Source organism: Cupressus sempervirens, chromosome 6 (genome assembly GCF_028749045.1).
Source record: "Cupressus sempervirens isolate cs-2001-9-10 chromosome 6, ASM2874904v1, whole genome shotgun sequence".
Taxonomy (NCBI): domain Eukaryota; kingdom Viridiplantae; phylum Streptophyta; class Pinopsida; order Cupressales; family Cupressaceae; genus Cupressus; species Cupressus sempervirens.
The window spans coordinates 711,608,994-711,635,729 of NC_143123.1; the positions used below are offsets into that span (position 1 = coordinate 711,608,994).

The 26,736-nt window shown below is 35.1% G+C and overlaps 1 protein-coding gene across 1 annotated transcript in view; it reads left to right on the plus strand.

Moving 5' to 3' along the window:
* Window positions 1-26,245, plus strand: part of LOC149554263 (casein kinase II subunit alpha-2-like) — a 40,132-nt gene extending 13,887 nt beyond the window's left edge. The window contains exons 3-10 of the mRNA XM_089789486.1: window positions 2,425-2,619; window positions 3,890-4,047; window positions 21,999-22,089; window positions 22,172-22,237; window positions 22,934-23,016; window positions 23,137-23,200; window positions 23,352-23,420; window positions 25,890-26,245. Of these exons, the coding sequence (XP_089645612.1) occupies window positions 2,425-2,619; window positions 3,890-4,047; window positions 21,999-22,089; window positions 22,172-22,237; window positions 22,934-23,016; window positions 23,137-23,200; window positions 23,352-23,420; window positions 25,890-25,946 (783 nt within the window). The 3' untranslated portion in view covers window positions 25,947-26,245. The remainder of the gene's footprint in view (window positions 1-2,424; window positions 2,620-3,889; window positions 4,048-21,998; window positions 22,090-22,171; window positions 22,238-22,933; window positions 23,017-23,136; window positions 23,201-23,351; window positions 23,421-25,889) is intronic.
* The last annotated feature ends 491 nt before the right edge of the window (window positions 26,246-26,736 follow it).

The window sequence follows — 26,736 nt, forward strand, 5'->3', positions numbered from 1 at the left end:
TATACATTTCTTATTTCTGTTTCTGATTCTTTTATCTTAAAATATTTCATTACTTTCCTCTCACTTGCTCATCCAAGCAGTGACAAAAGTTGTCGCCATGATTTTGCACCAAAAGATTAAACTACTCCATCTACGCACTTACTTCTCCCCTTAACCAAGACAAGATTCATACCAGTCCTATATATTCACATCACAATAGGTATATTGAATACTACAACCAATTTAACATGAAACTCACATTCTGTAACTTGTAGCAGGAAAAACTCCAACACTCTCCCCTCCTGTCACAATCAAATGCTAACTGTGTCGTTCACAGCACCAAGGGAGTTCATCATTGAAAGACTATTGTCAGATACACAAGAATCTCTCTGAACCCTGCACCCTGGGCACAGGGGGTGGAATGAAATCCTTGAGCACAAATGCTAAACCACATTCGAGACATAATAAGAAAGGATTTCAAAATCTAATTCTAACCCTTACAGATATATTGAGCACTGATTTAAGGGTCTGTGAGGGATGCCATGATCTTTATGGATGCATGATATGTGTTTTTGAAGTCCTACCTACGAAGATGCCAGGATCTTTAGGGTAACCTTTCCATCTCCGAACCACTCTCCAACAACAAATCTGCCACTTGCAACGAGCTGTGAACTTATACCTCGTTCGTGGAAAGACCTTGGCAAGCAAGAAAGGACCTATGACTATTCTGATGTTTTTAACAGTATAAAGCTTCAGATTTTTGAATGACATCTGCACTCTTGCACAATTCACAACAGTCTAACTGCCTTCCATCTACTCACATTGTAGACCTGCTCTGATACCATATGAAAATGAGATTGGTGAAAACTGGACTCAATATTATTGATCGTGGAAGAAGTATTTAGAGCAGTGTATGGCAGGGCAGTTACACAGCAGTTATAAAGCCAGTAACATTGCAGTTACAGAAGCTGTAAAGCAAATTCAACAATAAACTCAATAATTGCTATACTAACAGCCGCTAGGTGAAGGAAAACATCACACGGGAAAGATAATATGCCATGAGGTTGTAGGAGCCGACATACGAACCAATCATTTGTTTTTTATTATATCTGCTACAGCTTTATTTAAATTTATTTATAGGTTTCCTCTGTACATAGTTGGCACTATTTAACTTTGAAGATATATTGATATTTCTTTTTCAATTTTTATATATTATAATGTAATGGGTTCTCCATCAGAATGTTGAATGTGTGGGCATTTTGGTCTCACAATGATTTGCTATTCCTAGTTCCCAGAAAAATAGTTGCAAAACTATGGAACTAGAAACAAAAAGAAAGTTTCCCTGGTGGATATTGAGATATTGACTTTATGTTCAAAGTGGGAAAATACCGAATAAATAAATAATCTTAATTTTATGTGGACCCTAGTTTCCATTTGGTAGACAAGTGTAGAATTAAAACGAATTCTAAAATTTAATTTTGCAAACACTTTCCACCATTCTATTGCAAATTGAAGCAGTTTATTTTCTCCATACACAGTCTTCCATTTTATATTATAGATATTAGAAATAATAAAATTAGGAGTTGAAGTGATAGGCTTAGAGTTTGAGGCATTTTGGCAGGGGCTATCTCTCTGTATATGTTGGACATCCTTTTAATTTTCAAAAATTTAATCCAGAAAGCCATTGATTTCAACTTTTTAAGAATTCATTGAATTTGACATCAGATACATCAGGTGGCGATTCGTTTTCTTTTCTTTTTTCTGTTCTTTTATTCTAATTTTAATTTTTTTGGCTATATTCCATACAATATTTTAATACTTCTTTTCCAGCTTATGAGAAGATGAACATTAAACCTTTTGATAGAGATGCCAACAAAAAGAAGAAAAAACCTGGTCCCAAGTACCAACATTAATAACTATTAACAATACCAAAAGATTGAACTGCTTTGCTGTCTATATTATTTGCAATCTCTCATTTTTCTTCTGCATTCTAGAAGTAATAGATTTATTCTGTATCACCTGAATTGTATTTCAAATCAACAAATTTAGAACGCAGGTTGTGCTAGACTAAACTTCTTAAAGTTGTAGGAGAAAAATAAGTACTATAATTGTATATGCATTTCGGTGTGGGAAAATTGGCCGGAAGTAGCAAATGCTTAGCTTTCTCTCCTTCTGTTGTCCAAAGCAGGTACAAAGAGCTGAGATAGCGTGTACTGCTATGTTAATTAAAACTACTCTTTGGGTCACAAAGCTTACTTGCAATCAATTGTGATGGTTTGGAACCAAATCATAATACATTTTTTGTTTGGCTTTATTCTAATAACTGTTTATATGGTTTATTGAGTCAACTTTATTCTCTACATGGATTGAAAGATTGAGCTTCTAGTTTATTAACAAGTTATTTGTTGTTTGTGTTTATTAACAAGTAATTTGTTATTTGTGCAGATTAAGAGAGAAATCAAGATACTGCAGAACCTTTGTGGGGGCCCAAATATTGTGCAACTTCTTGACATAGTTCGTGATCAACAGTCAAAAACTCCGAGTCTTATTTTTGAATATGTGAACAACACAGATTTTAAAGTCCTATATCCAACTCTTACGGATTATGACATCCGGTATTACATTTTTGAAATTCTTAAGGTGAGCTTCTTGATTGATGATACATGCATGCATTTCTTCATACCCACGTTGTGACCTTGAAATGATTTTCATAATTAATCTAAAAAAATGCAGTAAATTATCCTCCTTTGATTGTTCATTTTTTAGACAAGTTCTATGTTATGGCTGTCAGGTTACTTGTACTTGTGGTTTAGAAACATGAACTCTACTCATGTTATTTTCCTTTTTAGTATTTTCTATGAATTTGTTTATGTACAGTCTAAGACAACAAAGGGAAAAGTTTGGTTTGAGGGTTCTGGTTCTTTTAAATTAAGGTGATTTGCTAGTAGGAGTATTTTGAAATGTTTGTTGGATTGCTATTAAGTGCAAAAGACATTTTTTCGGTATGTATCTGCTGATTTTTTAATAGCTAATAACAAAGATAATATGTGCAGAGTGCGAATGCATGATGCAGCCAAAATACTAGAGACTACTTAAATTACAGACTCCTCAGGATAAAAGAAAGCTTGTTGATAAGAGAGGACGTGCTATTTAATGATAGCTACAACCATCATCAACTTGTAACTATACTGCACACTATTTTTGTTGCATTTACATTTTCCAAACAGCCCTTATTGGTCAGTTTTACTGTCAATTTAACAGTGGTGATAATTGTTTAAAACTCTCCCAAGTTCTGAACATCCCTGAAAATTAAAATATGAAACAATATTACAGTGCTTTATCTTGCCATTACATACCATATCAACATTGATTAGTGAACTATGTGTGTGGATTTTATGATAACATATTGTTTGTACTCAAGCATGTGATGTTTGTAGTGCTGTGCCTAAGTTTTAATTCAATGGAAATCCTCTTCTCCTATAAGATCTGTTTCCTGTGAATGAGAGGTTCTGTTCACCCTCTCTTCCAGTTTTTGGCAAGCATTTTGAGTTTTTCAAGTTTGAGAACCATGATAACACATTTTGAATAATCCTATTTGGTTATCAATGTTGAATTCTACCTATTAAGGTAAAAAATCACTTTGGGCCTTGATATATCTTAATCTAACTTATCTACAGTTAAACTGGTGTTGAGCAAGAGCTTTATATTCAGCTCCACTTTGCTTTTTCTTTTTCTTTTGCAGAAAGTGAAAATGTATGCATTCATACAAAGTTGAAATATAATTTGCATGTCTAGACTGAAATTTCTAATTTTTTATCTTAATTTTCAGATACATTAGCTGTCATAAAATTGTATGTAATAATGGCTGTTGTTGTTTTATATGCACTGACAATTAATTTTTAATGTGTAGGCTTTAGATTATTGCCATTCACAAGGCATTATGCACCGTGATGTCAAGCCACACAATGTGATGATTGATCATGAACAGCGAAAGCTTCGTCTCATTGATTGGGGGCTTGCAGAATTCTATCATCCAGGAAAAGAATACAATGTTCGTGTAGCGTCAAGGTAAGTAATTTTTCACTTTGCTTTGTGTTTGTGAAATCTTATAGTATTCTTGGGAGAGAATCAGATGACTATAAATTTAAAATCAGCACAGCTTATTGTTTAAATTTTAGTGTAATTCTCTCATCCACAATATTTTACTAAATGAAACTAAACAAAAAGAGAATGCTCAAATGGTCTCTTCATTTCAAAGTAGACCTTTCAAATTACAAACACTATAGGTTTTTCTTTTAAAATTCCACGTACCACCTTTGTATTATTTAGCTTATAATGGTCGTGTAAGTCTTTTGTCTAGTTAGCTTAGTTAGCAACTTTCTGTTTTCTCTGTTAGATAGATAGTTTAGTAACTTACTACTATGACTGTGTTGTTCTCGATTGGTTTCATTATGGAAAGATCCTCTGTAATCACATATTTAGGAGCCTTTGTTTCCTTCATAAATACATTTAGTTATCATTAAATGTTATTGGAGCATTATTTTTTTGTGAATTAAAATAAAATTTGGGAATTAATTACCTAGAATTTACTTCCATAATTTTGGAAATGTCATACGTCTTAGGGAGGTTTTTTTTTGAAGGAACCAAGTTTTTATTCCGAGGGATTTTTCCTGTCAGAATTGTCTTCTGACCTGCAAAGTTTTTGGACCTTTTTTGTAGAGATTTTTCAGCAAATTGTGTTGTCCTTTACAATCCACACAATCTTGGTTTTGAGGATTTTCTGGTTTTTCTCTACCTGTGGTTCTTATTGCAGAAGACTGATGTTTATTTTTCGCATGGTTTTTTGCTCCTGCAACTGTGTTTTCCGTGGACTAAGTTCTTTTGCATCATTTTTTTTGTCGGATTCGTGATGATTTCTTTTCCTGTTGGCATCTTCGAACAGGCCAGCACAACATTTTTGTGCCTGCACATTTCATGTTTTGGTGACGTGATCTACCCTTTTCTGCAACAGTTGGTTTCACGATTTTCAGAGAATCACATTTTTTTCCCATGCCTTTTTAATCCTGTGAAGGGTTTCTTTGGATAGAACAGTTTTTTGCAGAGCTCTGTGGGTAGGTTTTTTTTGAATACCCGTGGTTGGGATATTTATGACAACCACGCCTACAATTTCGGCCAAAGGCTTCTGCAGATTTTTTGGCAAGGATTTGTATGATTTTTTTTACAAAATCACGAGCTTATTTTTGCTGCCTAGGGTTTCAGATGGGTATTATTTTGCAGATTTTTTTTCCGATCTTTTGATCAAATTGAGGGGTTTGGTTTTTTGACTGACTTTTTTAAAATATCAGATTTTCAAAATTTATACCATCTTCTCATTGAAAGTTCTTTTGAGTCTTGATAGGAAAAAAGCAGGATCAAAGCTTCTTTGAGATGTCCACCTCTTTTTTTTGGTGTCACTGGACAATGAGAGGGGTGGTGTTGTCAACCAACATCATGCTGGAAAGCATTCAATGCTTCAATGGAAAGAATTCAACATGTCGAAACAGTGCATGCACTCTATTTTTGAGTACTAGTGTCTAGACCAGATTCTGCTGGGTAACACGAATTGCCCTACAACTGCAGGAAAAGGCTAGGAAAATTTTGACGAGCATAATCAAGAGGTAGTTCTGTTGTTCAAGTTAGCAGTCACTGATGATGTGCTTCCAGAAGTGCTACTACTATAGAGATTTGGACACATCTGAAGAGTCTCCATGAAATGTTAGACAATGGAAGAGCATTCTTTCTGAAGAATATGCTGTTTTTGAATATGATGGGCAATAAGATGTCTCTACAAGAGTATCATATGAAGACCAAGGATATTTGCGATCGAATCTAGGCCATTCTTCACAAGATGGAAGAAGGGGATCTGGTGGTCATTATGCTGGAAACCTTTGAAATTGTTAAACACGGAAAAAAGTTGTATCAACAATACCAAAATAAATAGTTTTACAAATTTCAAAAATAGCGTTAACTGATAAAACAAGTTGTCTAAATAAAGCCAATGTCTAAAAAAAGAGTAAACTAAGAAAGCTGAGAAATAGCCTAAATGAACATTAACTGATATTCTAGAATAACGAGCTAAATATAGCAAGACCCTAGGATACTAAAAATACTCTAATTCCCTCCCTTAATAGTTATTCTATCAATGACCTTGCAGAAGATTGTACGTGTCTTGTGATCATAAATCCTTTAGAACATTCTGTTGCTATTGAGACCCTCCTTGGATCTGCAAAATGTCAACGATCAAGAGTAGCGAAAGAAAAATACAGAACCCATCCTCTAGAATGTTCTGCAATAATAGAGTAGAGTCTACCATTGATTCTGGCATTCTGCCATTGCCCCTCCCAGAATCTGCAAAATTGCTGACCAAAAATCATCACAAAAATATCCAGCCAGATGCTGGATAACTGAGCTGCCCTTCCCTATAGACAGAGACACTCAGAACAATTGCTAAGCTCTCAAAACTAGCAATTAAGGAGAATGCCCCAAAACTGACTGCAAATACCATGATTTGATGTTTATATTGTGAAAAAAGGCAAAAACTTTAAATCAGAAATCGTTGACACAAAACCCCGTGCAAACTTCGCATGTTAAAGAAACTAGAAATGATTTTTGAGGTGAAAAATTGATCAAAATCAATTAGATGGTACAAAAATCCGAGACACGGATTAGCATACAAAACATCATTTTTAAGGAGAAACGGTAAAAACCAATAGAAGCTGGAGAGCTCTACCGAATTGTATGATGCAATCAAGGATAGAGGATTCCCGAGGGAAATACCCAACCTTGTAGCTAGAGTAAGCAACAATGGAAATGTACAAACAAACTTATCAAGCAATGGACACATTATGAAACAATAGCACTGGATTATCATCAAGTTGGTGTACAAATGCAGATCTTACATCGCCATTGTCAATATGCAATTGCTAACAAGGTAGATCATTCTTCAAAATTATGGAACTGTAAACAAATCAAAATTATCCTAGTTGCTTCCTAGACTAATCTACCTCCTAATCATGTAGCATGAGTGCCACTTCTTCCCCTACCTTGCATTGCTATCTTGCACTACATGTGATGCCTCGCTCGGGAACCCAAAATAACCCTTTTTTTTTTGTTAAAGTTTGTACAACATCAAAGTAACAATGCCGAAGCAATATATCATTTACACATAAGCAATACAAATACAAATTTCATTCCTTAAGGGTTCCTTCGCGTTGAGTCACATTTAAGAAGATTTATTAACAGTTTAAGTCCATAATTATAAAAGTGATTTGGTAGATACATAATCTCATAAGAATATACATAAGAACCAACTGAAATGATAAAGTACAACCGGATAACATCATCCATTGTACATGTCATAGGGTATGCAATAATAAATATAAGTACATCTCTATACATTACAACATCCCATCATATCTCAAAATACATGACACATAGATACATTAAATGAATAGAAGTCTCCAAGACAAGAACAAGAATGACACACTACAATTGCATCCACGAATATCCAATAATTGCTAATCCGTGGGGAACCCAATGGTAAGAAGTCGCTACCTCCCGATCGTGTGGTCACCTGATCAGGGTCCCACTCTCACTGTGCAGGGAAGATAATAAACGATCCACCCATAGATAATAAAATCATAAGTCAATCCTAGGCAAGGGATCTTGGAAGCCAAATCTATCTCAAGGGTAAACAAACTACTGATAAAGAAAGATAACCAAAGTCAAACAAGATGCTCAACCAATCACACACCACATACCAAAGTCAACATCAAACACCAAGTATTAGTCAAGTATCAAAATAAAGAGATATAACACTGAAAGTCTATCCATTTCCAAACCAAGTGCCAACTGTCAAAAGCACAATAATCGACAAAAAACCAATTGTCATCAATAAAAGTAAATCACTAATAATAAATAACATCCGGTAATACAAACACCACCAAAAATAACATCCAACAAGTACACCACCAGAGGCAAAAATAAAAACGACGAAGGAGGCTCAAACTACATACTAAGGAGTGATATCACATTGTCAAACTACTTGAGTTATCCTGGATTGTTCTCTCAGTAGACCTTGGACCCTCAAGCATTGAGTTATTCTGGACTGGTCACTCTAGACCCTGGAGCCTCAATACGACACATGTAGAACCAAAATTCCCTCTCATGAAAATCGGGGAAACTAGTCATACCTCTTACTAGGTATCGTCCCACTCCCATCCTTAGTTTGTACAAGCACTCAAAGCATGAGCTTGGCAATATCTCTATTTATCTTTTTAACCTGTTTTCCAAATATTGATTACTAAATTATCACTTATTACACAACTTACAAAAGGTTACCCTAGTATTGACCACTTCGTCTCCCAGACCCCCATTGTAAGCCACTCCTATAGGATGCACCTAGACTACCTTCCCAATACTTACAATCACAATTGTGTCCCATGCCACAAAAATGCTGATAATCGAATTTGTTTCCATGACAGGCAACCCAAAATGTATATTGGTTTTCAAGACTCAAGTCGCCATAAAATCTCATCCAAACAAATCTTAATCTGAATCATAAAATACATCATGACATCCAATCAAATAAACATTATAAAATAAATCTCAAAAGCCTCTGGTTGACATCCACATCCTATTTTGGCCAACTTCACAAGTTGCATAAAAGCATCACCAAATAAATATCACAAGACTCAAATCAAATCATAAAGAAACACATAGTTTTCAACCATATAGTTTAATTCCATCATTTTCTATGTTTAGATTGAGTTATAAGGATGTGTTTCGCAATAAATTAAGAACATACATGATATAGCTAATATACTTATTTAAACGAGTAAGTATTTAAATGTCAAGTCTCTTTATGCATATAAATTATCACGCAATATTATCATGTTATTAATTTAAATAATTCTAAATCACAAATGATATAATTAACAACATAAATGTATATTATTATATTAAGTAGTAATATCAATTTCATGCAATATCATTAGTATAAAATATCTTGCAATATTATTATGTTATTAATTTAAATAATTCTAAATCACAAATGACATAATTAATAATACAAATGTATATTATTATATTAAATAGTAATATCAATTTCATTTCAAATATATTAATTTGACTTCATAATGCAACCAGATATAACTCAAGCTTGAAATTATAATTATAATTAAATTATTTATAATTACTCCCATAATGTTAAATATTCATAACTAGATAATTATATAGCAAACTCCATTATATCTTCTCTTAAAATATGACTAAATCACAAATATATATTTATTAATTTATAACTCCATTTGCATTAATACATATATAATAAGTTATATCTATTACAATAATAGATAAGTTGCTATTATTAGTTAATCGTTATCTATTTATAATCTATTGTAAATATTAGAGTGTTTCTAATATTAGTTAGTTTGTAGTTATCTATTAGCTTTCTTTAGCTTTCTTTTAGCTAGAATAGGATGTTTCTATTCTTTACAGTCGTTTCCTAAGGAAACACCATTTTATTCTTTTGTATGTATTGACCTCTCGGTCTTTGTTAATATTAAGCAAATATTTACTAATTACTTCGTAATATGTTATCAAAGCCGATTCTTTGAATTTTTCGGAAAATATTATAATTTCTTGTTCAAAATTATGAGAGCAATATTTTTCAAAATTATTTTCTGTGATATCTTCTTACGATCATTTTTTTGCATTTGTCTTATTTTTTTTTGCACATTTCTGCCATTTTTTGTGGTTTTTTTTTGCACCAGGGGCATTTTTGTTAAAAACCTTGATTTTCTATACTAGATCAATTTTTTTAAACAGATTCTTGGTGGGTTTTTCGAGATCTCAATTGGGTTGTCGTCTGTTTTTTCAAGGTGCCTCACTTTTCGAGCCGGTGGATCTTGAAATCAACAATATATTCTTTCTAGATTTTTCAAGCTCTCTTTTGGGTACCCCTTCAAAATTTTGGGTCTTTGGTTTTTTTGCCTTGAAGTACATGCCTTCACAGATTTTCATGCTTTTTCATTGAAAAATGTGCTATGGCATCTTTGACTAATATTATGCTCGAGAGCAATTCAAAATTCAATGATTAGAATTATGGTACTTGGAAGCAACAGAGAATATCAATTTTTTACTATCGGAATACTAATCAGATTGTATTGGGTTTTACACAACATTCGAATGCCTCTCATATTGATTAGGATACATGGGATCTAAATAACTGAGAGGCAGTGATGCTTCTCAAATTATCCGTAGTTGATGATGAGCTCTCTCAAATTCCATTTGGCAAGATAGTTGCCGAAAAATGGACACATCTCAAAATCTTCATGAGACTTGTGACAAATTCAAAGCTTTATTCTTGAAGAACACTCTGTTTTCTACTATCATGGATGCGAACATTGCTCCAGGCTCACCTGAATAGGATTTAGGAATTTCGTGATCAGTTGCTTGCCATTGGTTGCAAGAGGACATTGTGGTCATCACTCTCAAGAGTTTACCCAAGTTCTATGAGCATTTTATCGAGACTCTCAACATCGGTTCTTTTGGTGTTGAATTGAAATTCATGGATCTATGCATACTCTCGCTTCAACAAGATAAGTGGAAACAGTAGTTAGGTAGCAATTCTAGCTCCACCTCCTCAGAGCAAGCCTTTGCTGCTAAATCCTTTCAGAAGGATAAAAACAAGTCTCAACAGTCTTCTTAGCAGATGTGTGCTACGTTCCAGGGATGGAACTAAATCTACTCTTAGTCAGTTAGTTGCTGCGACACTCTCCACAGTTGGATGTCACCTTCAGTTCACATTAGTGCACCATAACTGATAAGGCAACTCAATCTATTGTTGTAGTGGGCCTTGAGGATTAGGGTCTTTTCCGACTTACTAATTTTGTGATTCTCGGGACTTAGTATGGCTGTTGGGCAGTCTTCTGTTAGCCCACTTTGGAATCAGCTGTATGGGAACTTAAATGTGCATTACCTCTCTCAGCTTGCTTGGGAAAAGCTTGTCCTCGGTTTGCCATAGGTTTAGACTCAGCAGCTTGGAGTTTTTGATGCATGCTAGGTGGGGAAGCAACATCACCCACTTTTCACCAGTGGCGATTTATGGTGAGCTTCTTAGGTACTTCAGCTTGTTCATTTTGACATTTGCGGCCCTATGGCCACTCCTATTCTTGGGTCTAGGTATTTCTCCAGTTAACCATACTCCACACACCATAGCAAAACAATGTAGTTGAACGTCAGAACAAAACAATCACCGAGATGGCTTGCTTCATGCTTGAACACAGACATGTTCCGAAGAAGTTTTGGACAGAAGTAGTTAACACTGCAGTTTATCTTTTGAAACGGTCACCCACTGTGGCAGTCAAGGGTAAGACCTTGAAAGAGTCCTGGTCAAGGTGCAAGCGCAAAAGCAGTTAACACTGCAGTTTATCTTTTGAACCGTTCACCTACAGTAGTGGTTAGACTTCGAGAGAGGCATGGTCAGGTCGCAAGCCCAAAAGCAGTTAACATTGCAACTTATATTTTGAACTGGTCACCTATAGTGGCGGTTAAAGGTAAGACTTCGAAAGAGGCATGGTCAGGTTGCAAGCCCATAATCTGTTACTTGAAAGCAGAGTAACATAAATTGCCATGATTAAGGCGATTAAGGCGATTTTGCGATCTAACCTAAGGCATGTGATTAATGGTGAGTCGATGAATCGGCTCGCCTCGCCAATTTTTCTACCAAAAAAGCTTGAATCGGCGATTGTTGTCAAAAATCACTAGAAATCTGCAAAATTAGCCCCAAATATTAGCAAGTTGGTAAAAAATTGCCAAAAATCACCAATTTAAAAATCTTTGAATTTCAAGGATTTTTTCACCTTGTCGATTCATAGTCAATTCATAGGTGATTCATGATTTGAGTAGGCCTTGCCGATTTCGATTTTTGGTTCTTTGTTTGAAAGTTTTTGGCTCGCTTGCTTTTGTTTGGATCCTTGATGCGTTACGCACCAAGTTGGATGCCAAGACTCAGAAACCCATGTTTGTTGGATACAATAGTCTTCACAAAGCCTACAACTCGATTGACTTTGAGACATCTCGTTTCCTATACAATCCTGATGTAGTCTTTGTTGAGCATCGGGGACCGTTCACGCCTGTTTCTCCTGTTCTAGATTTAGCAGATCAGCCTATGAAGGCTCATGATTTGGGAATTAGACTTTCATTAGGTCCACCAGAGGGGAGGGCTCCAGGTATTCTAGTGATCCCTGTACAGACACCTCTAGCTTCTCCTGCAGGATCACCCAAATCTATAGATGTTTCACCTGAGTTTGATCAACGTTCTTTAGATGAGGAACCTAATCATAGAGCATCTCCTGATACTAATATTAGTCATTCTCCTCTCTGACCTAAGTGGTGGGCTAAAACACTTGCTGATCTTTGCAATGATGAGCACATTATGGGAGAATTGCCTCGAAAAAGAGAAAATCTACTGAGTCTGTTAACTTTGCTCTCATGGCCAACATTAATAGTGCGTTTGAACCTCAAACATATTTTGAGCCAAAAGGAATTCCAGTGTGGGAACATGCCATGACAGCAGAACACCAGAGCCCGTTGAAAAATAACACCTGGGTCCTTTCTGATCTTCCACCAGGGAAGAAGCCCATTTGCTGTAAATGGATTTACAAAATCAAATACAAGTTTGATGGTACTTTAGACAAGTACAAAGCTCGTTTAGTTGCAAATGGCTTTTCTTATTGTTAGGGTATTGATTATGAGGAGACCTTTGTCCCTACTGCAAAGATGAGCACAATCAAATTAGTCCTAGCCATGGCAGCATAGTTTGGTTGGAAGATCCATCAGATGGGCGTCAAGAGTGCTTTCCTAAATGATGATCTACACGAAGAGGTGTACATGATGCAACCTTCTGGTTTCAAGGTTGCCGGTAAAGAACATCAAGTTCTCAGATTATTGAAAGCTCTCTATGGCTTGAAGCACGCCCCTTGGGAATGGTACATGAAAAATTGATAAGCACCTCAGTGATCAAGGCTTCAAGAGGAGTTTTTCAAACTCAAATTTGTATATCAAGACTACTAATTGTGATATCATCGTTCTTGTTATTTATGTGGATGATTTGATCATCACTGATAGTTCAACATTTTTGATTTAGGCAATCAAACAGAATTTATGCCAATATTTTGATATGATGACCTTGGGCTCATGCATTATTGCCTAAGTGTTGAGGTTTGGCAACAATCTTCTGGTATATTCATCTCTCAGTCCAAATATTCAAAGGCTCTGCTAGACAAATTTCGTATGCAGGATTGCAAGACTGCATCTACACCCATGGAGAAAGGTCTCAAGTTATTAGCCATGGCTGATGCTCCTCCCATTGATGATACTACATATAGACAACTAGTAGGCAACCTCATCTACCTCTTTGCTACTAGGCTTGATATCAACTTCCTAGTCAGCTACATCTCACATTTTATAACAACTCCTAAGGCTGATCATTGGATGACAACAAAGTGTATGCTCTGTTATGTGAAGTGCACTTCAAATTATGGACTTTACTCTCAGAGTTCTAATCCTAGACTTAGTGGGTTCACAGATTCAGATTGGGTAGGCTCTGTTGATGATAAAAAGTCAACTTCTGGATATATGTTCAATTTCGGATCTCGTGCTGTCCCATGGACCAGTAAGAAGTAGCAGGAAAATTCTCTCTCCTCCATAGAGGTTGAATAGAGAGGGACCGTTAAGGCAGGTTGTGAAGCTGTTGAACTTTGTTGGATGCTTGGGGATATGCAGATGTCCCCAGCTAGACTAACCACTTTGCCTGTTGATAACAGAGGTGTTATCAAATTAGCACGGAATCCAATCTTACATGAACGGACCAAGCATGTGGATGTTCATTGTGACTGCATACGACAAATGGTTGTAGACGAGACAATATACTTGCAGTATGTTCCTACTGCAGATCAGAGTGTAGACCTTTTTTTCAAGCATCTTGGTCCTGATAAGTTTGTCAAATTTAGAGGACATGTTGATGCAGGAGCATCCTGGGTTTCTTTGTAGTCCTGCACATTAGTTCATTCTGCCTAGTTCCAATTGGGCCAACTTTGCTCACATTTAATTTTCGTATAGTTAATTATATTTGATGAGGGCCGACTTGTGGTTTCTCTATGTTCTAGAATTATCCGTAAGCCATTTTGGCAAGTATAAGTAGGGTGTTTAGGTTTAGGGTTAGGGCAGATTTTTGGGGAGTGTTCAAAAGAAAAGAGATATGTGGATTTAAAAAGCTGATTTGGAGATCTGGAAGTTGTACATTTGTAATTGGCCATAACCCAGAAGGCCTTACAGTTGAGCATGTATGCTGAATATTTGATGAATCAATAAATATATCCTTGTTCTCTCTCTCCTTGGTGCTGTTCCTCGTGTTTGCTTTCGTTGTGTTAATTCTTGCAGGGTGGTTTGGATAGCTGGGTGTGCCTTTGGCCTTAGTTATTCATCCTTTGCCTGCATCAGTTGGTATCAGAGCCCGAAGTTCATCCTTGTGGAGATTGGATCGTGTAGGACCCTGATTTGGATCTGGTTGTAGGGTGGTAGATCTGTGGATTTGACCTATAACTTGCAAAGGGTTACGATCTTGCAGGAACCTGATTTGTAAAGATGGTTCATGGTAGAGGAAATAATGTTGATAACACTATATTGGATCAGTTAAGACAAATTGCTGCCAGATTAGATGCTGTGGAGACAGCCTAGAGGAGAGGAGCGCATCTTGAAGATGTAAGTGATGATGACGCAACAACACCAAACCATAATCCAGAACCTGAAGAAGATCGAGATGAGGAAAGATTGTTGCAATTATTGTTTAGGGCAAATTCAGAGCCTGTTGTAGAAGTTGTCCCTTATGATGGGAAATTGGATACAAATACTGTGCTGGATTGGATCTCTGATATGGAGTTGTTCTTTGAGTATGAAAACACTCCTGGTAACAGAAAGGTGAAGATTGCAGTCACTAGGCTGAAAGGTCATGCATCATTATGGTGGGAGCACTTGCAAACTGATAGACAAAGGAGAGGAAAGGAGAAGATAAGAACTTGGCCAAAGATGGTGAACAAGGTAAAGGACAAATTCCTTCCTGCTGATTACCAAGTTAGCTTATTGAGAAAGATGCAAAATTTGAAACAAAGGGACATGACTGTGAAAGAATATACCGAGGAATTCTATAGATTGGACATCAGATCTGGACATGTGGATGATGATGTTGAGAAGATTGCAAGGTACATTAATGGATTGAGATCTGGAATTCAAGATGAGATAAGTTTTGTGAAGTTGGAAAGTGTGGAAGAAGCATATCGGTATGCCTTGAAGGTTGAGGAGATTTTGACAAAGAAGCATGAACAAAGACAAAGAGATAGAGGTGGTAGATTCCAAAGAGGTAGAGGTAGATCTTATGGAGAAAGTAGTAGATCTGACAATTCTATGCAAGATAAAGGCAAATCTGACTGGAAGAGTGATGATAAAGGCAAGACCGAATGGAAAGGTGGTAATTCTTACCAAGGAGGCACTAATTCTTACCGGGAAAGAGGTAATTCCTATTCTAGAAGTGGATTTCATGGTAATTGTTTTAGATGTGGCAAAGAAGGGCATAGATCTTTTGAATGTAGATCCTCTGAAAGTGGACAGAATAATAGAAATGCTGTGATTCAAAAAGACATTGAAAGTTCACCAAGTGGACCCGAGGCTGGAGAAAATTTGATGGTGAGAAGAACCTTATGTAATAAAAGAAGTGATGAGGAACCTGTTTTAAGGAGAAGTCTTTTCAAGACAAGATGTAAGATGGCTGGAAAATGCTGCAAAGTGATCATTGACAGTGGGAGTCCTACAAATCTGGCATCAGAAGAGTTGGTTACCAAGTTGCAATTAGAGAGGCTGAAACATCCCAAACCTTATCATGTTTCATGGATCAAAGATGAGCATAAGATATTGGTAAGTGAGCAATGCCTTGTGAAATTTAAAATTGGACATTATGTTGATGAAGTTTTGTGTGATATTATGCCCATAGATTGTTGTCATATTTTGTTGGGTAGACCTTGGCAATATGATAGACATGCTGTACATGATGGAAGATTGAATCAATATACTCTTTGGGTGAATGGGAAGAAACAAACATTGTTGCCTTTGATTGAAGTTTCAGATGAGGTTAATTGTACTACTGTAAAGATTTGTATGGTTAATGGGAAACAATTTGAAAAGGAAGTGAAGAAGAATTAGATTTGTTTTGCCATAATTTCAAGAAAATCAAGTTTTGTCAATGAAGGCCAAGTGCAAGAGAATAATGCTAACCGAGTGCCAGATAGTGGTGACCGAGTGACAGATGGTAGTATTGACCAAGTGCTAGAAGAAATTGCAGAATTGCTCAATGAATATAAAGACATTATTGCTGATGATCTTCCTGATGGATTACCTCCAGTAAGAAGTATAAGTCATTGTATGGATTTGATTCTTGGAGCAAGTTTGCCAAACAAAGCACCATATAGGTTGACACCTACAGAGAATGAAGAACTTAATAGACAAGTGCATGAGTTGTTGCAGAAAGGTTTGATCAGAGAAAGCTTGAGTCCATGTGCTATACCTGCTGTATTAGCACCTAAAAAGAATGAAGAATGGAGAATGTGTACTGATTCCAGAGCCATTAACAAGATAACAGTGAAATATAGGTTTCCTATGCCAAGGATGGATGACATAATGGATTGTTTAAGTGGAGCAAAGTATTTTACCAAGATTGATTTGAAGAGTGGCTATCATCATATCAGAATTAGAGAAGGTGATGAATGGAAGACTGCTTTCAAGACTAAAGATGGTTTGTATGAATGGTTGGTTATGCCTTTTGGTTTGACTAATGCACCTAGTACTTTCATGAGGTTAATGAATGAAGTTCTGAAAAGATTTTTGGGTAAGTTTGTGATTGTTTATTTGGATGATATTCTGATATTCAATAAGACTAAGGAAGAACATCTTGAGCATATTAGACAAGTATTGCAAAGGTTGAAAGAGGAAAAGTTGCTGATTAATTTGAAAAAGTGTTCTTTTATGCAAGAGGAGATTGTATATCTGGAATTTGTGATTTCAGCTGATAGTTTGAAGATGGATCCTGAGAAGGTTAAAGCAATTTTGGAATGGCCTACACCTGAGAATGTGAGTGAGGTAAGATCATTTCATGGTTTAGCTAGTTTTTATAGAAAGTTTATAAAGAATTTCAGTGTTGTTTGCAATACTATGACTGAGACAATGAGGGGAGATAAAAAGGAATTCAAGTGGATACATGGAGCTGATAAGAGTTTTGAGACTGTGAAACAAAAGGTTGCAGAATTACCAGTATTGGTTTTGCCTGATTTCAACAAAGTATTTCAAGTTGAATGTGATGCAAGTGGTAATGCAATAGGAGCTGTATTAAGTCAAGAAGGTAAGCCTGTTGCTTTCTTTAGTGAAAAGTTGAATGATGCTAGAAGGAAATATTCTGTGTATGATCAAGAGTTTTATGCTATTGTTCAAGCATTGGAGAAGTGGAGACATTACTTGATGCCTAAGGAGTTTGTGTTGTATACTGATTATAAAGCTTTAAAATACTTGGGAAGTCAACATAAATTGAATCAAAGACATATGAAGTGGGTTGAATATTTGCAGAGTATTACATTTGTGATTAAGCATAAGAGTGGAGTTACTAACAAAGTTGCTGATGCATTGAGTAAAAAACGTTCTTTGTTGACTGAAATGAAGGTTGAAGTTCTTGGTTTTGATGAGATGAAAGAGTTATATGATGCTGATCCTGATTTTTTTGAGGCATGGAGAGAGTGCAGAGCACCAAATCTGACAGATCACATAAGTAAGTATGATGACTATTTCATTCAAGAAGGTATGTTATTCAAAGGCATTCAGTTGTGTATTCCTAGAAGTTCTATGAGGTTGAATCTAATTAAGGAAAAGCATAGTGGTGGATTAGCTGGACATTTTGGAATTGATAAGACATTGGGTTTGCTGAAAGAAAAATATTATTGGCCACAAATGTATAAGGATGTTCAAAAATTTATAAAGAGTTGTGGAGTTTGTCAAGTTGCAAAAGGAGTGAGTCAAGATACTGGTTTGTATACACCTATTACTATTCCTGAGAAACCTTGGACTGACATTAGTATGAATTTTGTTCTTGGATTGCCTAAGGCAATGAAAGGGTATGATTCCATATTTGTGGTAGTGGACAGATTTTCTAAGATGGCTCATTTTATACCATGTAAGAAGACATCAGATGCTGAGCATGTTGCTGAATTTTTTTTTAAAGGATTGTGAGATTGCATGGATTATCAAGAAGTATTATTTCTGACAGAGACAGTAAGTTTGTTGGATATTTTTGGAAGACTTTGTGGAAGAAGATGGGTACTGAGTTGAAGTTTAGTTCTACATTCCATCCACAAACAGATGGATAGACAGAGGTTGTGAATAGAAGTTTGGGTAATTTGCTAAGATGTTTGGTTGGAAATAAGCCAATTAATTGGGAGATGGTATTGGCTTAAGCTGAATTTGCATATAACAATTCTGTGAATAAGAGTACAGGGAAGACACCTTTTGAGATTGTTACTGGAATGCATCTTAGAGGCATATCAGATTTGAGAGATGTTGTTGGTGAAGAAAAGAGAAGCGCTGCAGGAGAAGAACTTGCTGATTTTATGGAGTCTTTGCATAAGGAAGTGAAGTTGAGATTGGAACAAATTAATCAGAAGTATAAAGAGAATGCTGATCAGTCTAGACGACACCATGATTTTCAGGTTGGTGATGAGGTGATGGTTCATCTGAAGAAAGGAAGATTCCTAGCTAGAACTCACAGTAAGCTGAAGATGAAGAAATTTGGACCTTGTAAGATCTTGAAGAAGTTTGATAGTGGTAATGCTTATGAAGTTGAGTTACCTGATGACATGGATATATCTCCTATATTCAATATTGCTGAGTTGTATAAGTATCATGAGTCAGAGGATGAAATTGCTGTACCTGATGATTATCCTAAGAAGCAAATTGAAGAGGTTGAACAAATATTGGATCAAAGAGTTGGTAAGAGCACAGGAGGAAAAGATTACTATGAATATTTGGTAAAGTGGAAGAATAGACCAGTTGAAGATGCTACATGGATTTCTCAGTCTGAGTTGGATTCAGCTCAAGGTGTGACACTTGCATGATTCAGGAGAATCATTTTTTTTCCCAACCTTGGTTGTCTGATGCAGGAGCATCCTGGGTTTCTTTGTAATCCTGCACATTAGTTCATTCTGCCTAGTTCCAATTGGGCCGACGTTGCTCACATTTAATTTTGGTATAGTTAATTATATTTGATGAAGGCCGACTTGTGGTTTCTTTATGTTCTAGAATTATCCGTAAGCCATTTTGGCAAGTATAAGTAGGGTGTTTATGTTTAGGGTTAGGGCAGATTTTTGGGGAGAGTTCAAAAGAAAAGAGATATGTGGATTTAAAAAGCTGATTTGGAGATCTGGAAGTTGTACATTTGTAATTGGCCGTAACCGAGAAGGCCTTACAGCGAGGCATGTATGCTGAATATTTGATGAATCGATAAATATATCCTTGTTCTCTCTCTCCTTGGTTCTGTTCCTCGTGTTTGCTTCCGTTGTGTTAACTTTTGCAGGGTGGTTTGGATAGCTGGGTGTGCCTTTGGCCCTAATTATTCATCCCTTGCCTGTATCACATGTTGTGGATAAATTAACCATTAAGGGAGGGTATTTCGATAATAGATAAGCTTCTATTATTAGTTAATGGTTATGTAGTTGTAATCTATTGTAAATATTAGAATAATTTTAATATTAGTTAGTTTGTAGTTATTTGTTAGCTTTCTTTAGCTTTCTTTTAGGTAGAATAGAATATTTATTTTCTTTACGATCATTTTCTAAGGAAACATCATTTTATACTTTTGTATATATCGACCTCTCAGTTTCTTTTAATATTAAGAAAATATTTACTAATTACTTTGTAATAATATCCAACTAAAAGTTTTAAAAAACATTAATATTAGAAATCCACTTATAAAAAAAAAATGTAGTATTTATTTTTTGATATAAATAAATAATAAATTTTAAAATATATTTATTAATGTTTTTTTAAATTTTAGAAATTAGTAATTAATAATAATTAATTTATTTTTTCATAAGTCCAAAAATTAAATTAAAATTTTATAAAATAAAAATAAGCATGCAATTATTATTTCCACATGTCTTTGATCATTTGAAAACATGCAAGCATAATGTACTTCGTTCTCTATCTTGAATGTATTTGTTTTTCTCCAATTTTTTATTGTTGAAATTCTCATATTAAAAAGGGTTTTGAGATAAATATAAAACTCATAGTTTTCCAATTTTTCTAAATTTCAATGCGAACTTCCTATTGGTTGCTCAGCTCTAGATTTTTCAATACAAATTTCAGTAGCATGATTCTACTATTTACTTTGTGAAGTTTCTCAAACAATATATGTTTCAAATTCTATTTCTAGATTGCAAATTAGAATTGTTGCCAAGATCTCATTTCATAAATTTCAAAAAATAAATTTCAGCAATGTAGTAGACACAAGGTATACAGATTTTTCAAAATAATTTCTACAAATGGGTTCTCAAACACTACCTCAATTTGATAGCTAAAATTTTGGACAATCTGGTGAATGCATGCAAACCCAAACCATCCAAAACTTTCAACAATGTTTTTTCTCCAATTCCAGATTTGCTCTCCCAAAACCTATGTGTGGAGAAATGAGCTCGAATCTCTTAATAAAAACTCTACTTACCTAGGGTTTCGGTTTCACTAACATGCAAAAGGCTCTTAGTAAAATAATCTTTTATTATTTAAATTTAATCTATTCATTTATGCACGCTTAGTGACTTTAATTAGAATAATGTTTTATTATGTTATTCCCATTTCGTTTTAATTAGCAAGATATATTTAGAAAACATAATTGAGTAATTGTCACAAAATGGAGGGAGGATGGTCTTGTTTGAATGCATTTTCACCTATGGCCTCTAATATTGTGACGGGTCCATATGTCTATTTTTAATTTTCTTTACTTCTTGTTTTCGTCTTTCTTACCCAAGGAAATACAAACTTTGTATCCTATCTTGAGTTTGTACAACTTCCTACGCCGATCTGGCCTTTGTTTATATAATTGTTGTGCCTTTCCAATTGTAATTTTACCTTGAATTGGATATATACAATCCTTCAACAATTTTTTTATGCCTTACTAACCTCACTATCTAAAGCTACCTCAAGTGGACTTGAAGGCAAATATACAAAACATACTTCAACTGTTGACTTATTAAGAGAAGAATGTAGTGCTGTATTGTAAGGAATGCTGAATGAACTAAGCAATCCATCCCAAGTCTTGGGACACTTACTGATACATTGATTAGTTGCAAAAAGGTCTTGTTGAAGACAGTGTTGTAAGAAAAGCTAAAGGCCTTTTAGCCTCTAACCCATGCATTAAAAGCAATGGTACATTAATTTGCATTTTTGTGACTACAATGTTATTGGATTGTGTATTTACTGTGGATGTTTCCCATTATGGTTGAGGCCTGAGGGAATCATTTAATTATCTTTTAGGAGCAATTTGATTGTGAGCATGGGGCCATAGCATGTGGGGGTCTGCCATCCCTTTTTATTGGTTTAGTTAGCTGGAATGATATAGTTATTGCAGTGGTGGGGGCTGCATTTTCTATTAACAGAATAGATTTTCTTTATTGGTATGGGTTCTATATTTTTTTGAGAGCTTGTTGCTACTGTTCTTATTCTTGTATTTTTAGTCAAAGGAAGATAAATGTTGATTTGATTGTAACTTGAGAAGCCATCCATAAGAGAATACATCTCATAACCCACAGTCATATCCATTATCATTTCAATGATTGGAATTGATGTAAGCTTGACACTTGTAATTTTGGATTTTCATTTTTTCTGCTCAACAGATACTTCAAAGGTCCTGAGCTTCTTGTGGATTTACAAGATTATGATTATTCTCTGGACATGTGGAGCCTTGGTTGCATGTTTGCAGGGATGGTGAGTATTTAACTATTGCAAAAATCATATTATATGGAATAGTATGTCTAGTTTTTTAACAATCTTATATAATTTTGTGCAGATATTTCGCAAGGAGCCATTCTTCTATGGACATGATAACTATGATCAACTAGTGAAAATTGCGAAGGTTGGCGTCAAATATATATAAATTTAGAGAAATTTGGCAACTTAGGGTAATAAAATGTAGAGAATCTGGGGTAATATGGTTACTTGAATGTGGTCTTATATAAATAATCATAAATGAACACACAATATTTTAATTGTCATTAAGAGCTTTAACTTGTTCTTGGTGTACTATGTTTGTTCAAAAACTTTGTTGTTTAAACTAGGGTAGTCAGTATGCATGTCTTTGTATTTGTTGATTACAACCTTCAGTTGAAATAGCTGGAAGGTTTTGAGAATACTTCCATGTTCATATTTTCTAACATATATTTCGAAACATCTGCATTCAGTGTGTGGTTAAGGGCAGATTGATGATATTGATGACTTTTAACATTCATTAGACAAAATTAGTCTACAGAATCTGTCAAAATCTATCTTTCAGATATGCTATGGTTCGTCTTTGACTTAAATGCATGGTATATTATTCTTTTTGATATATTACTATATTAGTGAAGCTTCAGTTGGGGCCCCCACACATGCAAATTCGAAAAGGATAGTAATTACGATAAAAAGTCAATTATTGGCCAAAGATGGTCAGGTTTAAAAATGCTGTAGAGGAACAAGAAGAGTCTAAATTTTGTATGTATAACTTACAGCATAGGACTGGTCCGAGTAGAAATTGCAAACAGACTGTAATTTGTAGTTATTCTGTTTCTTCCAGGTTCTTGGTACAGATGAGTTAAATGCCTACCTGAACAAGTACCGCTTGGAGCTAGACCCACATCTTGAGGCCCTTGTTGGAAGGTATTACATGCATTTTGTCAATTTCACATTCGTATTGTATTATTCCATGATTATATTGTTTTCGTAACTGTTCTATGCTTTCTCTATAATTGTTTTTAATTTTAGCCAATTTTCCTACAGGCATAGTAGGAAACCTTGGTCAAAATTCATCAATTCTGACAATCAGCATCTGGTTTCTCCTGAGGTTTGGGAGTTTCTTGCTTTAAGAAGCATTTTGATATGCATTTTGTACTTTTCTCTTTATAAACCAATTTACTGAAAATAGTTACATTCTCCAGGTATATAGAGTTGTTATTTACTTTTGATGATTTTTAAGAGTCTTTTATGTTTTGCAGGCTCTTGATTTTCTAGATAAGCTTCTTCGTTATGATCATCAAGAAAGGTTTACTGCAAGAGAAGCTATGGTAATATTCTTTCATCTTTTCCAGCAATACATTTGAATGCATTATGCAAGAGTGTTATCTGATCAGGAATTCCTGTTAAAATTGAAAAAATGAAAATGCTTGTTCTTGCACTCCATTGTTTTGTTATTATAGTTGATTCATTACTGCGTTGATTTGCATTGTTTTATTATTTATGCAGGGACTTTGTGTTCTGTTATAACTTATAGTATGTAGCACTAACTTTAGAGGCCACTTTGAGTCTACATTTGTCCATGATGCCAACTTGGTTCACTAATTCAGAGGCCACTTTGAATGTATTACCTGGGTCAGTATTATTTAAATCTTGAGACAGCTGGATTTATACTACAGGGACAAGAAACTGGGAATATTTCTACAGGAGAGGCAATATGCACAGTTTGTGTCCCAAGTCATGTTCATGGAAAGAAAAGACTTCGTAGCCTAAAATGAAAACATAGGGAATTTCAAGCATGCAGACACTAGCAAACCCTTATGCAGGGTTCCAACTGTGTTCGACTTTCTGTAAATTCCATCTTGACAATAATATAATTATTAATGCTCTAGATTCCCTTCAGATCCCCGGATAAATAGATATGTAGTATTGCAAATGGCACATCATTTGTGGAAAATGGGTGCTGGATACTGCAACAGATCTTTGTTCAGTAGTCTAGTCTCTATCACTTGTCTGTGATTTGCTATCTTGAGACAGCTGCATCTGTACTGAGGTAAGTAATTGGAAATATTTCTACAGGAGAAGTAATATGCACAGTTTATGTCCCAAGTCACACCATCATGGAAAAGAAAGAGTGTAGCCTAAAATGGAACCAAAAGGAATTTGGAGCACACTGACAGTGGCAACTTCTGATACAGATAGGATTACAACAGTATCTGACTTCTGGGTACTTGTGATATTTGTATTGTGGAGGTGGTATCTGAACTATGGGAATAATTAATGTAAAATCGTGAGAGATAGTTTTTGATGTTTCAGGCCAATTAATAGAGATACTAATTGCAGACAAGTATTACGGACAGTACTATTACAACAATAGATCTGTTGCAGTATCAAGCACTTATTTTCCACAGTGGATGCACTGTATGCAATACTCCAGATTTCTGGACTCCCTGTAAATTCCATCTCAAGGAGAATAATCTAATAATCGTGTGCTTCAGATTCCCTTCAGATCTGGAATATTGCATATAGTGCATCCACTGTGGCAAATAAGTGCTTGATACTGCAATGGATCTATTGTTGTAATAGTACTGTCCGTAATACTTGTCTGCAATTAGTATACCTGTTAGTGGGCCGACACATCAAAAACTATCTCTCACAATTTTACATTAATTATTCCCATAGTTCTGATCACCTCCTCCAAAATAGGCAATTGGTAAGCCTTTGCATAGTCAATTTTTAGAGTTAGCAGAAGTACCCGTGTTTGTCTGTTACAGATGGAATAATAGCAGAGTCTGAAGAAATAGGAACCCATTTCCAGACAGGATGGTTTCAGTCTGTAATTAAACATTGTTGTGTTTGTTAACTTTGGCTCCTGAAGCTGCACAATTCATGTCTGAATTTGTAGAGCTCCTGTTAGTACCTACTGGTTGATTCTAGGGGTAGAGGGAAGTTATTGACAAATTAAACATGGAGAATGTCCTTGCTGCTCTCTTGTCCTGATGATGGTTCACAGAGTGTGACCGGAAAAATTGGCTCAAAAGATACATGCAATCTGAATCCAGAAGCAAAATATTAATACTATGGATTGTGCAAACACATTTGCAGTCATGGAGATCCTGATACTGGTTATGGATAGTGATCTCCATAATCTTATTGCAAAGCTAGCTACAAATAAATTATGCACGACTTCCAAATGATTTTCTCGACTTTTGTTAACTATTTGTTATTAAAAATTCAATTCTGTTTTTTAGTTGGTTTTATATCATTTTCGGTTTTACCAGTTCCTTTGTTTTAAATAATATGCACATGGTTATTTATATTATTGTGTTTCGTTTGATGCAATATTTTACCTTTATAGTATATACTTGGTTTGTTGCTTGTCATCTTTTCTTAAGAGACTGCCAGATATTAATAAGTAGGATTTGCTGGTCTGCCTTTGAACTATCAGGTGTATATATTATGGATTTACATAATTAGTGAATTCTGTGTTGGGCCTTTAGGTTACTTATTTTTGAGTTTTTGAGGTTTCCAGGAAACGTGAATCATCAATGTTGTTTGATCCAGCAGAGTTCAAGATGAAGTTATTTAGTTTCTAAAAAAAGTGTTTTCTGCAAAATTTATTGTGAAGATATTTTTTTGCATCCAATATGTTTAAGATCATAGGAGTCTGAGTCAACTGCCACTTGAAATAGTTGACAGTTTCATTTATTTAAGATCGCTAGTATTTTAGAATGTGACAAGAGAAACTGCATTAGTACTGGCTATATTTTTTTCCCTACTAATTTTCTTCTGATTTGCAGGCCCATCCATACTTCAATCAAGTCAGAGCTGCAGAGGCAAGCAGACTTCGGACTTAGTAAGATTAGTTCATGATAGCTGAACTTTAGGTTCCCTAGTTGAGTTTTCCGAGAAGTGAATGATCCACTGCTTGCTTTGTATGATAGTTTGTACGGCCTACCTTAACGGCCATTGTTTCCTTGTGTACTTTTGTGATATGAGAAATGACATTGTTCGTTTGTGCTGCTTTGTATGCTCTTGTCAGTTATCTATTAGGTGTGGTGTCTCTTTTGTGTCCTATGTGGGACTGCATGCACTTGTTTTTCACAAAGTTTTGACGAATTATGGACATTCTATATTAGATTCTTTTTACTTGTAATGATTCTTGTGAGCCTTTTGTAAACATTGCGAAGGTTTCTCCTCCTTCCCCCATGCGTTCATTCATTGTGCACTTCATTGCTTTTTGTGATCACTAAGTTCTGCCATTATCACATTTTTATTTAATGATGGATTTTGGATAATGGATGAATGCTTATGTTCTATCAAGATATTAAACTATAAATGAGAAATGAGATTTAATATTTTTTGTGACAAAATACATGTGTTTATCCTGAAACTTGGTAAGCTTAAAATCCGCAACATATTCCTTTTTATCTTTTGAATGAGTTTTTGCTACTATTAAATTATAAATCCAATGCTAGGATATTTTGATCATACCTCAAGGAATGAAATAATATAGGTTCATGCAATATTTAGGTATAAGTTTCATTATTATTATCTTTTAATACCGAACTGGAATTTAAAGGAAACTTTTGATCCTTATTATGCTATGATTAGTTGATTGCCTTTTTCATAAAATACCAGAGGGAA